This window comes from Fulmarus glacialis, unplaced genomic scaffold, assembly GCF_000690835.1.
Source record: "Fulmarus glacialis isolate BGI_N327 unplaced genomic scaffold, ASM69083v1 scaffold2101, whole genome shotgun sequence".
NCBI classification, from domain to species: Eukaryota; Metazoa; Chordata; class Aves; order Procellariiformes; family Procellariidae; genus Fulmarus; species Fulmarus glacialis.
This window is the reverse complement of record NW_009193204.1, coordinates 27,756-42,936: the sequence shown is the minus strand read 5'-3', so window position 1 is coordinate 42,936 and position 15,181 is coordinate 27,756. Positions and strand designations below refer to the sequence as shown.

Here is a 15,181-nt window from a genome sequence, read left to right as displayed (position 1 = left end):
TTTTTAAATGTTATTTGGCTTTATCCTTTAAGCGATGAGAACCATGAACTATGTACCTACAGGGTTCAGAATTAACTTTTCTCTTTCTTCCAACACACCCTCTTTTTTTTTCTTTCTCCCTCCCTTTTTCTTACATCTTTATTGTTCTGCATAAACATGCAACTTCTTTTTGGCCAAAACTATAAGTGCCTTAGGATTTGTTTAGTTGTATTTATGTATACATTTCTAACGTTAATTATGAGCACCAGTCTGAAATACAGCCTCATGTTCTCCTTTTGATGTGATCTGAAGAATCTCTGTTGAAGGCCATGGAGCTAAGATCAGAACCCAACCCTCTGTATGGCTGCATAGTCGTACAAGAGCTAACATTAGCCTGTTTAAAAAAAAAACAAATGCAAAAGTAGGTATAAAAAGGCTAATAATCTGCTTGTTTGTAGTAGGGAATCACAAATACTATCTGCACCTGTAGATGTAGCTGATTGTGCTAATAATGATAGCAAGGGAGACCCCCTGCAACTAGCCCACGGAGAGTAACAGCAGATTTCACAGGTGGGTGCTGACAGCAATGGTAGATTTCATGCTTCATCACAGATTAATAAAACAGGGAGGATATTAAAATGCTAATACTCATTAATACTGTTTTATGGTGTTTAACATTAAACATGGAAAATGAAAATGAATGACAGCCGGTAAATGAAACTGACAGTTGTGTTCAGGGTATCTGAAGCTAGTGAGAACTAGCTGCAGGAAATAAAAGCTGTGGATGCTTTCCTTCCTGCTGTGGGTCAAGCCAAACAGCACCTCCTGGTACCTAGACTTTTGCAAGGTCACCTAAACTTAGACTTAAATAGACTCTTCTGTTATTATAAAATATTTGATGACATTTTTTCTTTACCAGCATTGGACAGAACCATTATTTTCTGTGTCATATGAAGGACAGAGTCTCCAGCAATACGTATGTCTAAGAGCAGAAATCACAGCCCATTGAAGCATAATTGTGAAATATTTTTTTTTTTTAAGTTTAGGTGGTCAACATTTGGGGTTTTTCCCCAAAACTCTTCTTGTGTTTCAATTGGCTCCATTGTTCTTCATTTCTTACTGAAGTTTCAATAAGCTTCTCTTCATCCCAGAGGCAGCTGCATTTCAGCAACAAGTAAAAGTTGGCCCTCTGTGGGCTATAATGTATGTAATGTAATGTAATATAGTACAAAATGATACAGTATTATATACATAGATACAAACTTAATTCTGCCATATCACAGATTGTTCTAATTTCATTTGTGGTTAAAACTCACTGAAAACTTCTGCGTAGCTGTGTTTAAATATGAAACTTAAAGATCTAGGGTATTTTCACCTAATGTTCTTCACGAGTAAGAATTTTTAATTTAGCACAAACCTTATTCGTGCCCTTGCTGTCATGCAAAAATCCCAGGAACACTGGGAAGACATTGTAGTGCACAGGGTCCGAGGATAAAGGGATTCTAAAGGCATGGTACTGATTTCTCTCTGATGGTGATAGTACTTGGTAAAGTTACAGCTGTTTGACCAAGTATCCATTTTTGTACCTTAATGGTTTAGGTTTTAAATAAAATTAACCTTGAATCCTAGGTTTATAATGCTTTGGCCTGAGTCTACAGTCTGCAGAGCTGACTGCAAATGACTGATGTGTGCTCTGAGCTATTAGGTACATTTAATACAGACTTTTCCAGGAGGTTCCTTTGTTTTTTAAAATTTTATCTTCTTTTGAATTCCCAGCTGTTTCTTGCACATGCACCATGAATTTCAACTGCCCTGTTGTCTTCATTTCCCCCACATATGCACTGTCTCTTGCCAACATCCCCCTTTGTTGTGACCTGCTGTGTGAATGGAGGATTCCATCCCAGATATAATTCTAATTTTTATATGCTTAAAATGTGGTCAGAATCAACCCCTTTCAAACTTGCTGCCATCTCCCGTTGTTCTCAAGGGACTGAAGCCACCTAAGGTCCTCCAGGGATTAGTCCCCTCTTCCTTTACAAGCAGCAATTTAACGGCACTCTCAATCTTTGCTGTTTAATTGAAAACCTACTACTTTATGTCAAGGTGAAAACAGACAGATATCACTTCAAAAATCGCATTTTGGGGAATGAAAGGTCACAAAAAAGGCTTGTCACTTGAGCTGGAATTTATGAAAGCATGTTTATTTTGGCAAATGTTTCTCAAAAGCAGGTTCATTTTTATCCTCTCTACTGTCTGGATTTTCCTGTGAGGTGTCAGAGCATGGTTACTCCAATTGAGCTTACAACTGGATTTCTGCCAAAATTTTGTGTCCCTTCCTCTCCTTCTGCCCACCTTCCCACTTTCTTTCTCCTGGTCATAGTAGATTTTTCCTTATGTTGATCTCAGTGGGTATTTCATACTTACTTCTTGGTGCTAAAGAAAATAACAAGCTTAGAAAGAAACCAGGGTGATGCCAAGTTTTAAAACCTGAAGAGAACAAAAAAAGATCCCTTGCTTCAGTGTATACAGTCTTACACTTATTTCTTCTTAATGTAGGCATGTGTAGTTCAGGGTTTGATTGTAAGAGTTTTTAATACACGAGACCAGAAACCTTTTTGGTTTGTTTTCTCCTGAATCTAGGTTACAGGCTAGTTAGTTCTTCCAAACTCCTGCTAATTTTTTTCTCTCTTGATGAAGGGTCTTCAGTCTTATCCCTCCTTTGATTTAAATTCCTTTCCTAGTCCCAGCCAGATGTTTGGTTTCCCCCGCTGTTGACAGTCAGATAATATTCTCACGCTATCACTTCGTATATCCACATTTAAAGATCTGTCACAAAAAATTCCCAAATTTTTGTCACTGAGTGCCTTACTAGGTATTTTTAAAACTTTCCAAAGGCATATTCCTTTAATGTCGCACATAAATTCTGCTTAAACAGCAAGCAAAGGCAAACCTTCCTGTTTTTCCTTTTCCGGTAAGAAGGGTGTGTTTCTGAGCCACATCTTATGGATGACCCAGAGATTTACTCCACCTTTGCTGAAGGAATGTGGCTAGCGCTTCAGAGAGTTGCAGGAAAGCTTCAGGAGTTCGGCCAAGAAAGAGTAAACCATCGAAAACCAGGCAAAACTTTGTCTTTCCCCCTTTCCACTGCTTTCATTTCCTACCGTGTTGTGTTGTCCTCTGCATCAGACTATTTAAGACTGCCAAATACTTGGATATTTTATAGGTAATATATCTTATAAATGCCATGGCCAGCCTCTGAGGGAAACACAGAATTGTCGGTTTTGGATGGAGTATAAAACCCAAGCAGGAAATCATTGCTGAATGGCACAGCTGCAGGCAAACATTGTAAGCTAGTAAACTGCCCATCTGCACAGCCACACGTGTGTCGGAGCACGGGGCTAGGACAGCCGTGGCAGAGCGCGCCTGTAAGTGGTTAGCAGGGAGAATTTGGTGATTAAAGAATGAAGTGGTTTGCTTCATTAGTTCCTGAAATACAGCTATCTGAAGGTGATTATAATGTTATTTTCAAGAAAGAGGAGAGACTGAAGACTAGAGCTTTTCCTTGTCTGCAGTAAAAAAATAGAAGCAGATTTTCAGATCTGGGATGGGTTAGATCATCCCACTGCAGGACAAAGGATGTGACACAACCTACAGTTGAGTGCTGAAGGAAAAGTTTGTCAAGAAAAAGGAAAACACTGTATTTGTTCATAGGGCTGAACTGGTGATCATCTGAATCTTCCCATCAAAGTTAGAGACAGGAAAGACTGTTTTGGTCCTTTTTCTGTTTCACTATCATTGACCTGAACAGAAGCCTGGGCGGGTTATGAGCTGTATGTTTCTTAAAGTTTGAACTGTTTAAGATCCCCCTTTGCTAGAGATTTTGCCAACCAAAATCAATTTCAGGAGACTCATTCTAGTACTTTCCTTTTTTAATTTAACCTATAGTTAGTTCCTAGTTTTGCTGTCTTCCATTCTAAATAACTCCTCTTTCTTTGCAGGTTATCATTTGTTGAGTTCCTCTAGCCAAGTGCTCTGTGTTAGTTCTCCCAGTCCTTCCTCTGAAGTTTAGCACTTCCTCTTATACATGCCAAGTTTGAATTCATTTTCCGCATGATTTTCCCAAGCACTATTTTAAATAATCCACAATTCAGTAACTAAATGCAGATTGTTAAAATAATGAAACAACAACAGTAAAGCTGTTTAAGACTGTTTTAAGACTGCATCTCGTGCATTCCAACTTTAGAAACTATTGATTTGGGGTTTTTTCCCAAATGCTTTATTGAAAAATAAAATTATCTTCTAATAGTCAAAATTAAATTACCAGGGTTACAATCCCATTGTATAGCAGACTTTCTGCATTGATATTTGTCTGTTGGGGAGGGTTTTTTCTTGATTCACTGTAATGTATAAATCAATGCAAGAGGAAAGATTGTCTGGTGATCAGGGTCCTTGTTTAAGGCATAGGTGGTTTGGGGTCAAGTCTCTGCTTTATCATAAACCCCTCGTGATTTCTCTGCCTCCTACTATTGGGGTGTCAAAATGAATATAATAAAAGTTGAAATCTGTACGCAGGGAAGATGGGCGTATTGCCAGCTGAAGCCTTTGGAAACTTTCTGTTGAGTGATGTATTTTGGATTGGGGCACCTAAAGAGCGTGAAACTCCTGGGACCTAAACTTGTTAAAATGTATTTATTTCTCTTGGTTAAAGAATGAGTCTTTAAAATGTTCTTGATGTTTCATGTGAGCAGGAGGACGTCATTAATGTCTGTGTCATAAATATTTTCATTTAAGGATCAGATATTTCAGATATCCTTGAGCATTTCCATTTTTTTTGTCACAAAGGAGCTTCTTTGGTTTTTCCTCTATAGGCACTTTATTCTCTCTTTTCCTGTCAATTGATGCCATGTTTTAAGCCACATAAAGTGGATTTCAGTAGTTGTCATCAGGATATTGGTACTGTTCAGCATGAAAAATGTTCAAAATGTCTCATAATGTTATGCAAAGAAAATGAAGACATGTATGTTTTATCATTCATGGACTTCATGTGTGCTTCTCCTGCCCCAGGACAATCACATCTCTCCGGAGTGAACTGATTCCACATCTGGTTAGGAAACAGTTCTCTTCTACATCATTGCAGCAAGGACTAGACAACAAAGAAGAGGACCAAAAGAAAAAAGAACAAGCATCCCTAGGTCAGTACAAGTATCAAAGATTTGATGGTTTTAAAGCCCATATGCTACAGCTGAATTATTGGGTAGAGTACAGAATTAGCCTGAAACACTAGTTTGGGGATTCTTTTTTCCTCTTCTACTTCATGATAGCAAAGATTATAGTAGATTCCTTTTTCAAACACAATTGTGCATTATATCAGTATTTTTGTCTTCCCTTATTTTGGTGTAAATCAAGAGCAAATCAGCTAGGTGCTCTACATTTTTTCTTCTGGAATACAGTATAGGTAAATGCACTTTTGAAAATGTAATTTTAGGAGGGAGTTCCTAAAATTGCATAGGGCAACAAACTAAGCCTTAACCTCCCTGCACTGGAAACTGGACAGGGTCTCAGATCTTGGAATTTATTTTTAGCATTTCCGCTGTCTCCTTGTGTGACCTTGGGCAAAACATTGCATCTGTCCTGATCCCCTGGTTCCCACCTGCAGAATAAAAATAAGCACTTACTCACTACATGTGATAAAATCTGTTAATGATTGCTAAGTATCTAGCCATTCAGATGATGTGAGGCAAAGATTTCCCTTCACCAACAGTATTTTAATAGTATTCTTGTTCAGAAAGTATTTCATTAAATCCTGTCTAACTTCATGCATGTGTGTGTTCTCCAGACATTTATAGCTTCATAAAGGAAGATAATAGCTTGCTGAAACCTGCTTCAGATAACTCTTGTTGGAATGATCATAGAGGAGATATGAATGAAACTCTCCATGAAGGAAAAGTGCGCTGCTACGTCCATATAATGAAAGAGGGACTGTGCTACCGAGTGAATACTCTGGGGTTGTATATTGAAGCTAACCGACAGGTGAGAAAAATTCAGAACTGCCACGTGGGAATACAGCAGTAATTTATGGGACATTTTAGCCTCCAGGAGTGGCTCCCAGCGATACAGCTGAGGAGTGTGTGGGAATTGAACCAGTGCCATGCTATCTAGGCACATCACCGTACTGGTTGCTGGATAGGGACATGAGGCCAGGAAACAGTTCTGTGACTAATTTACTCCATAGCTGTGATTTAGCTAAGAAAGCCCCCACCCCACACACTCTTTTGGTTTTTGGGGGTGGCAAGACCTGCAGCCAAAGAGCCAAGACATATGGAAAATGAGGCTGGAAGTAGTTTTGATGGATTATCTAATCAGTGTCCTCCACGTCCTAAAAGCAAGATCAGTTCTGACTGGACTCTTCCTAACAGATGTTTATCTAAGTGATAATGACAAAGGTTATTAAAGATTTGCAGGAAGACTTAAACTGCCCATACATTCAAATTGCCTAATGCTTTCCATTATGAAAGAATTATTTTATGAACAGGTTTCACTACAGTGGCACTTCAGGTAAACACAGAGGTGAAACGTTGATCTGTTGTAGCTTTCACTTTCACACAACTGAGAATTCATAAAATAAAAGATCACAAGGGAGGATTAGAGAAATCCTGTACTAGCTAATGAGCTGATGATTAAAAGCTTTTAGTATGTTTGGGGGGGTTTTGGGTTGGGTTTTTTTTTTGCTACACTGGCTGATGCAATGTACAAGTTCTCACTTCACTCTGCTAGTGATGAACTACTTTGTTATCAGGAGTGGACAATTTCCTCTAGTTTTGAAAGACCAATAGGGAGTGCAGTATTTGACTCAAGATTTCTGGAAGTGGGGCTGGGAGAGCGATAAAGTTGTATTGGGAATCTTGGAAGTGGTCACTGCCTTGCCTTTGCTCTCAGATTGAGTTGATTTCTTTTTAATAACATGAATGGATTAATTTATGCAAATTAGAATTGCAGCATGGCAGAGTGAGTTCACACACTGGAGCTCTTTCTCCTTGGTGCCTGTAGAGGAGCACAGGAATAAAGTGATTTGTTTTGCAGTTAGGGACATGAGGAAGAGAGGAGGGAGGCAGCACTGCTGTCAGAAAGGGAAAACTTTCTCCAAGAATATCAGGAACAAGTGAGCCCAAAGGGTTAAGGGAGAACACCGCTTGCTAGGGGAAGTGTGCGTGTACATTTGGCAGCAGCCACTTCAGTAAAAAGTTATTGAGTTGAGCCAGTCAGACTCCATGTGGGTTTTTTTTGTGTTGGTTTTTTTTTGCCTTTTTTTTTTTTTTAACCTAAATATTCTACATTTTGGTCAGTTCAGGAAATGTGTTTGCTCCTGGGTGGTACATAGAATTAGTGTTTCGAAATCACATTGGGGCCTTCAATGTTGGAAAGGATTTTCTTTGAATTTTTAACTTTTCCAGAATGGTAAAATTTCTAAGGAAACTATGCAGAGGTAAAACATAAAATGGAGCTTAATGAGGGGTTGTGAGAAGGGAGTTCCTTTTTTCAGTGCCACTGCATTTTGTTTCTCTTGCTAATCCTCATAAAAGATACACATTTAATTTTATCAGCTTTTTTTAACCTGTTTTGTTGGTCTTTAAGGAAGACTTTTGGTGTCTTGTTTGTTCTTATCTTGGTCTTCACAGACCAGATTCTGATTCCCTGCCTGCAAAGCCGGGACCTATAACTTTGCTGTCCAAGAGGACAGACTCACGGAGCAGTAGCAGTCCAGTCCAGTAGCCATGGGAAGGAATGGCATCCTAACCCATTGCCCTTCTGGTGAGGAAACACTTTACTCACATCATTTCACTTCCAGCTGGGTTTCTGGATGCCTGCAGCCTGTGTGTGGGCAGGTGGGTTCAGGAGGGAGTTATCTTCAATAGCAGGAAATAGTTTCTTTGTAAGATGAATTAAATCCAAACACATCTTAAACCTTCCCTTGACCCAGGCACTCCCTCTGACTCCTGGCCCCTGTCTAACCTTCCTTTTCAGAGCAAAATGCTTGAGCTGGTAGATTTCTTGGGTCACCCCTCAGGCTGCACTACCATTGACTGATTCTAATAAAGGCTTTGCTCTGGCCAGTAAAATCCTTTATTTATTTCACCACACCACCTTTCCACTGAGGAGGGCAAGAGCTTTTCCTCATTTCTTTCCCTTCCCACAGAGCAACATTTCAACCCACTCTGTAGGTATGCTTTGGTGTGTGTTACTCTCTTGGATCTATATGTTGTGGCTGCCCAGCTATGTGTCAGGTGAGGACAACATCCCTGCACCAAGCCAGCATCATCCAGGTGGATTGGCCTAATTTGTGGGGTTCTGGTAAGCTGGTGGTTTTCTGTAGTGTCTGCACCTTGGACTGAAGGATCTAACCTATTCTTGTTTTTTAAAAAACAAAGAAAACACAGGTCTAGTGGGAAGGACCATCTTCAAGATGTAAAGAGCTACAGATGTGGAAATGTTTACTGGGGACAACAGGCAGCCTGAAATGATAGCTCAGAGGTGCGAGCTCATCTGAGCTCATCTCACTCATCTGAATGAAGCGTCAACTGTGAAAACTCTTATCATATGAAAAACAGCGCTATTTATCCATCCTTGCATGCTGGAAGGGAAACGGGCTGGTCATATTATGAATATCCAAACAATTTCCTGCAAGTATCATCTCATTTGAGATCTTGAGATATTTTTTTCTGATCTGCTCCCAACTTTTTCAGATCTGTGGGATCTGCTTCTTGAGGTTCACTCCCTAGCCATCAGCTCTTGTTATCCCAGCTTTCTAAGGAAGTCATTTTACACAATCGTACTGTATGGCAGCTCCTTTATAGCAGCTTTGCTGGCAACTCTCAGCCAAATTTAACAGAGCAATAGAGATCTCAAAGATAGACTTTCCTAAAAGTTTTTTAAAAATAGGTTCCTGGGTAGAGAAAAGAGAAACTTAATGAGTGCCGCTTCCTCCCCTCAGGCAAACCCAGTTACACCATCACTGTGCTGAGACTCCAGTTGACCTCCCAGATGGACATACATCCTGGCTGGCCAACAGCATGTGTTGAGCTCCACACCAGCACCGGCACAAACTGCATCACACTCAGGCATATGATTTGCCATGACACAGACCTCTTAGCGCTCATGCATCACTTTGCCGCCTTCTGTATCTCCCGTGTTTCTTTGATTGCTATCTCTGTCCTACCAAGATGCATCATGCATTGCATCACTGCTGCAAATGACTCTGTACAGCACTGTGTCTGTGCATTGTTGCAAGATTCCCACCTCCCCTGAAATCCCAATCCTTGCTGTCACCGCCTCTTCTGTGGTGTGTGACCTTGGCCCCAGCCTGACGCCAGGAGATGCAGAATGCCTCAGGCTGCTCTTTCACCCAGAAAAGGAGGAATGATGGAGTGATATCCCATCCTCCTACAACGCTGGCTCCTCTTTCTTTTCAGGAGCCAGTTCAGAATTGCTCTCCATGGATTTGTTCTTGGCTACTTCATGGGCCATGTCTCTCTCTATTACCATCGCTGCTTTGTCTGCTTATCTAACACCTGCCTTCTCTCTGTCAAGAGCCTTTTCTTCTGCAGCTTTCTACCATCTGGAATAGCCACTTGATCAACTTTAGTTTCTTTCTCCTTAAAAATACTTTTTTGTTGCCTGTACCTCAGCATGCAGCCTTATTGAGTGGGCTGAACATAGTCATCTTTTTACGCCAGTTTACTGGTTTATATTTGATATTACTTGCTTCCCTCTCTTGCATTACTGACTGGTGTAAAACACGTTGAGCTGCATTTGAAATGGCAGGTGCTGGACACTGTAGTAATGTACAGGATGTCAGTGTGTTCCGCTGGAGCCAACCTGCTTGCTGATGATGATCCACTGCTTCTACACAGGTGGGAAGCTGAGTTGAGAGGAGACATGCAGTGCACTGCAATGGAAGTGTACCTGTCTCCTTTACAAAAGGGGAAGATGATAAATCACACATATCTGGTTGCAGATTTAAAATGCAGGAACCTATATTTTCCTTTAAGTTGAAATGTTTATGGTAGATGCACTAGTGCAATGGAAACCAAAGCTATCTTTCAGCTGTTTATGTAACATGCGGGTACAGCACTGTCATGTTAACTTGTGATGTGGGTTTTTCCATCCAGGTTCCCAAACTATTGCTTAATCTGGGTCTGGAAGAGCCACTGGTTCATGGATCTGCACAGATCACTGACAGAGGCATGGTAAGTGTTCCCTTTACCCGTCTCTGCTTTTTCAATACAGTCTGCACGCCCTTCGCTTCAAGAACTGGTTCCTAAAATTCAGTCCCACTATTGGAAGTGAAGCTGAGTTCTGAAGTATGGAATTGCAATGTAGGTGATACAACCCAGAGTCTCCTTGTAGGCTTGCCCATGTGTTCCTGCCCTTCAGTCTCTGTCTTTAAAAATGTTTGGTAAAAATTCTATCTTACTCCCAAGTAAGATACTGCAGTCTCTTGTTCCCTAATGGCAGTTCATGGTAGTTGAGCAGTTTGCCTCCCAAAGGACACCAAACTCGGAAGGGGTCAGTATTTTAGCTCTGCTTCTTGCTAAAGCATTTTGGTTGAATACCAGCCTTCAAGCTTCCTTTTCACAGGTCTCACTGAGCAAATCTTAGTGAAACCAGTGAGTACCAGCAGGACTATTCTTACCATGCTTACCTGAATGAGGCCTACAGAGCGGACCAGCTAATGGAGTTTTACTAAGCTAATGGACCTTGGGAAGACTGTCCAACTGTCTGCCTATGGGATGGGCCCCAGATTTCTAGGTCTTTCTTCTGCCAAGGATCCCTAAGGGTAGACCAGGACACACTTTGTTGACAAGTGCTTGAGATGTGCTGTTTGGAAGAGGTGTATGGAGAACACATATCAGAGAGCTCCAGGTACTTTTGCCAATTTCCGTTCTTTTTTTCCCTAGATTGGATCAGATAGCATCATTGGGTCATCCACACAAGTGGGGGAGAAGACATCTATTAAACACTCCATCATCGGCAGCATGTGTACCATAAAAGACAAAGTTAAGATAACAAACTGCATCATCATGAATTCTGTTACAATTGAGGAAGGGTATGTCACCTCTTTGTATCTCGGGTTTTATTTGCAGTTTCTTTTTCTAGATAGATTCTGAGTCTGTAATTTTTGTCCTGTAAGCGATCCTCAGCCAGAACAGTTGATCCCAGGGGCTGTGTTTCTAAAGACCAAGTCAGAAATAAGTCTCTATAAACAGGCTACAAATGCACAAGTGAAATGAATTAACGAGAGGGCTGCAGTCTTGGAACATAAATTTCTTTTTTTTAGAGGAGATTATGTCATCTTCAGAATGTGTAAGTAAGTTAAGTGGATGTATGAGTCTGTATGAGCTTGTGTGTCATCCTTCCAAGCTTTATTTTAGTGGCTGGGTCTTTGAGTATACCTAAAACATTTGAAGCAGGAAACATATTTTGAAGTGGTACACTTACCAACTAGACATGTTCTTATCACCTTTGAACATTACAGCTTCACCTAAAATGTCATTTTCTTTGGCCCTTTTTTGTCATCTTGCAGCTTTACTTTACCATTGCATATGCTGAGTAATAGAATAAATGAATAAACTTTTCAAAGAGAAAATCTGCCAGCTAGTAGAGGTTTCCCATGCATTAAAGACACTAACTAAATAGGTAGCCTTGAGCTGTTCATTTCCAAATGTGGGAAAAGTGGCCTATCTGTAATTGTTGATGTCTGCATGCCCCCATCTTTCCATACATGCTGGCTTCCTGCGGATGTCAGTGGAAAGGAAACTGCTGATTGAGTCTGTGCAGGCCTGTATAAATTCCCTCCTTCTTCATGGCTTGAGGTTTGCTTAGGGCCTCAGGAAAAAGGCCAAACTCTTAAAAAATGCCAAGTTGGCTCTGAAAGTTGCATATCTGAAAAACAAAAAACCCCAAAGGATGTGGGGTCTATGGAGGATACTACTGTTACATAACTAAATTACAGGTAAGTATGGTACCTTATTGCCAAGTGTTTGTCTTTAATAGAAATCCACAGTAATTTCAAGCACATCATAAATCAGAATTCCGTTGAGTATAGAAAATAGCTGGTTTCCAGTTCAATCGCAAATGGATCCAATATGGCTGTATCACAAGCACTGCTGTCATAAGAAGTACCAGAACGTCTCTCGTTTGATCATGAGACCCTCTTGTCATTTTGATCAATGAATTGATGCCACAGTCATAATGGTATGGTTTTGCATATGAGGTGAGCAGCTCTACCATTAAATCACAGAGGCAGCTAAGTGTATAAATAGTGCTATTTTTATGAAGACTCACAAATCAGCTTCTGTTTGTCTGCACTGGTGTATAGTAATATTCTCTTCTAAATCCTAAATCGAGCTCAGAGTTGTTATCTTAAGCATTCCACAAAATTCTATAAGCATCATAAATATGGTGATATATTATTTTTTTAAGAGGGAAAAACGAACTTTTGGGGTAACATTTTTGTGAATTTCTGGAAAACAATGTCATCCCTGGTCACTCTCAGTGAAAACAATGTAGCCACCATTGAGTGAAAAACCTCATAGTCCCAGGGGTTTACCCCCTTAGCTGCTCTATGGTTACCGCACACTGATGCACTGGGGTCAAATTTGTAATTGTTCCTCTCCAGCCAGAATTAATATTATAGACCACGGAGCTTTATTTCAAAGCATATTGTAATTCATATTGTGTACATCTGCACAAATACTGAGCTGATAAAGTGTTTCTTATTGTATCGTGTTAAGTCTTAAGATTAGAGGGGTATGAAGTCATACATACACAGGTAGTGAGATACAGAAATATTCTAGCTGCTGAGTTTTGTTGAAAGAAGTCTTGCTTGTAACTTAGTGAAGAATTTCTATGGTTTTTTACCCTCTTTCATGACTTTAATTAAATCTGATAGATTTTTGTTAAAATGCTAACGATTCTTACACATGTTGATGGATCCATTTGCAACAGGTGGACAAATTATATGTGGTTTTGCTTTAAACTGCCCACAATGGACAACTTATCTTTACAAACATCTCTTCTCCCAAGTGTCTCTAAAATAACTCAGGCTTTATCTAATCACCAACTTCAGAAAACATCTTGGACTTTAATTGGAAAGTCAGTATATGTTGGCTGATATGGGTCAAAATGAGCATAATAAAGTGCCTTAACAGATCTAATTCATTTTTTGCTGCATAACAAATGTCCAACAAGTAAGCCAATTTTAACACCATCTGAGGTATTGTATTTTAGAAACTTCTGGAATTGCACTGAGAAGCGGGTAAAACCTGTGTCATTTAAAGAATATACATTTTAATGCTGACAGGAGCAGTTCCACCAAACTGATGGACTACTATATTAATGCCCTATCAAATGTGAGTGGTAACTGAAGGCTAGTCCCAGCAGTGTTCGTTGCAATAATACTAACTTGAAGCAGCAGGCTGAGAAGACTGCAGTAGGGCACATATTAGGGAAAAGACAAAGCTGTTTAGATAACCAGAGAAGAAAGAAAGATCGGGTAAATCATTTCTGGAAGTCGGGAGGCTGGGAACAACCAAATGCAAAAATTGCACCACATTCTAAGTTCATTTATCCAGAGCTATGATTATATATGGTACTGCCGTAGTAATTCCCTTACCACTTACATCACCTCTAGCTTCTCTGGGTTGAATCTTACCTTTTTTTTTCCACCCCCCCATCTCAACTGCGAAAGTGATCAGCAGCTTCAGTTCGCTATGTCAATATAGGAAAAAACCAAAAACCAAAACAACAACAACAACAAAAAAACAGATTAAAAAGTTTTATCTGTTGATAGTTTTCCTGTAATGTGATTTGAGAATCCTGTGCCATAGCTCCTGAGGCTTCAAGATCCACAAATTACATCTCCAAACCAGAAAAAGGTTTTGAATAGCCTCACCACATTTGATACCAGCTTCTCAAATAAATAGATTCTTTCTGGGCAGATGGGAACACCACAAGGTGCTTAGAACAAAACTAAGTTCCTATTGTTAGGCTGTGGTTGGCTCATTATTAGAGAAACAGAGGTTATGACCTAGATGATGATGACCTTCCCAACTGAATGGATCAAGGAACTGGGGTTAGCTTGGACAGTGCCATTGCATACTGTTTGCAAATTATGATCTGTTCTCCAGTAATGGCTGGTGTGTTCGATACTCTAGAGGGCCCGTAGCAGGGTTTTTTGTTTTCCCTGGTGTGTAGGGCTTCTGTTACATTATATATGTCTCCTGTGAAGTGATTTGAGTAGATATGGATTCCCGCTTAGAAGTGATTACAGGGGATTAAAGAAGTTAGTAACATGGGAAAAATAATTGGTAGTCCTTTCTTAATGTGTTTCCCACTGTGCAGTTAATTCTTCCATCAATGAGACAATAAAATAGTGAAGATTACATATGTGCTGAATGATGGACATACTTGACCAAGCTGGGAGGGATGTAATTTACACAACAGCGCAAGTGCTGAGAGATGCTGACTGCCCAGGTGACAGGCTGCAGTGGGGAAATGGTTCTTGTTTCCCTCTGGACGGCTCCCCAGAGCTCAGTGACAAACGACTGCACTGAGTTACATAGTTGGAGAAAATCTACTAATCGAGCTGAAATTACAGGTCACTTGAAAACTTTGTATATCTGAATGCTCCTGCAGTAGCTGTACATGTCCTCAGTCTCTATAGCATCTTGGGGCTGCCCCGTCTGTTTGTTCTGTTTGCATTAGAGGTGGTGCAGTACAACAGGGTCCCTGGATTCCCATGTCTTTGGTGCAAGAGTCCCCTCATTATAGCTCGCTTGCAAAGGAGCAGTCTGTAACACTGGCAGACTGACTGAAGCTGGTTATGTAGGGAGATTGTGCCATTTGCAAATGAAAAGTGATGTCTCTGATACGTTAACTCCACCCTGATATCTTCACAGAACAGAAATTACTGCTGTTGGGGCTTGCAGACAATCTCGCAACTAATTATGCTGACCTGAGCATGATAACTGTGTTTCATTTGGTATACTCCGGCACGCTTAGCTTCCTTGAAATGAGACCTAGATATGGATGGATGGATTCAGCTTCAGGTTCCTGTTTTGGCTTTTGTTTTGGCAGCTGGTGGTTGGTTTGAGGTTTTTTTTTTTCAAACATTGCCTTTATTTTTACCAGCCTTGTAGTTTTA

At 40.2% G+C, this 15,181-nt stretch overlaps 1 protein-coding gene across 2 annotated transcripts in view; it reads left to right on the top strand.

Annotated features, from left to right (window-relative positions):
* The window catches only part of EIF2B3 (eukaryotic translation initiation factor 2B, subunit 3 gamma, 58kDa), a 105,565-nt gene that overhangs the window by 67,995 nt on the left and 22,389 nt on the right, over nt 1–15,181 (top strand). For both annotated transcript variants that reach the window (XM_009587345.1, XM_009587346.1), the window contains exons 6-9: nt 5,044–5,171; nt 5,816–6,009; nt 10,146–10,223; nt 10,935–11,083. In XM_009587345.1, coding sequence (XP_009585640.1) covers nt 5,044–5,171; nt 5,816–6,009; nt 10,146–10,223; nt 10,935–11,083 — 549 coding nt within the window. The remainder of the gene's footprint in view (nt 1–5,043; nt 5,172–5,815; nt 6,010–10,145; nt 10,224–10,934; nt 11,084–15,181) is intronic.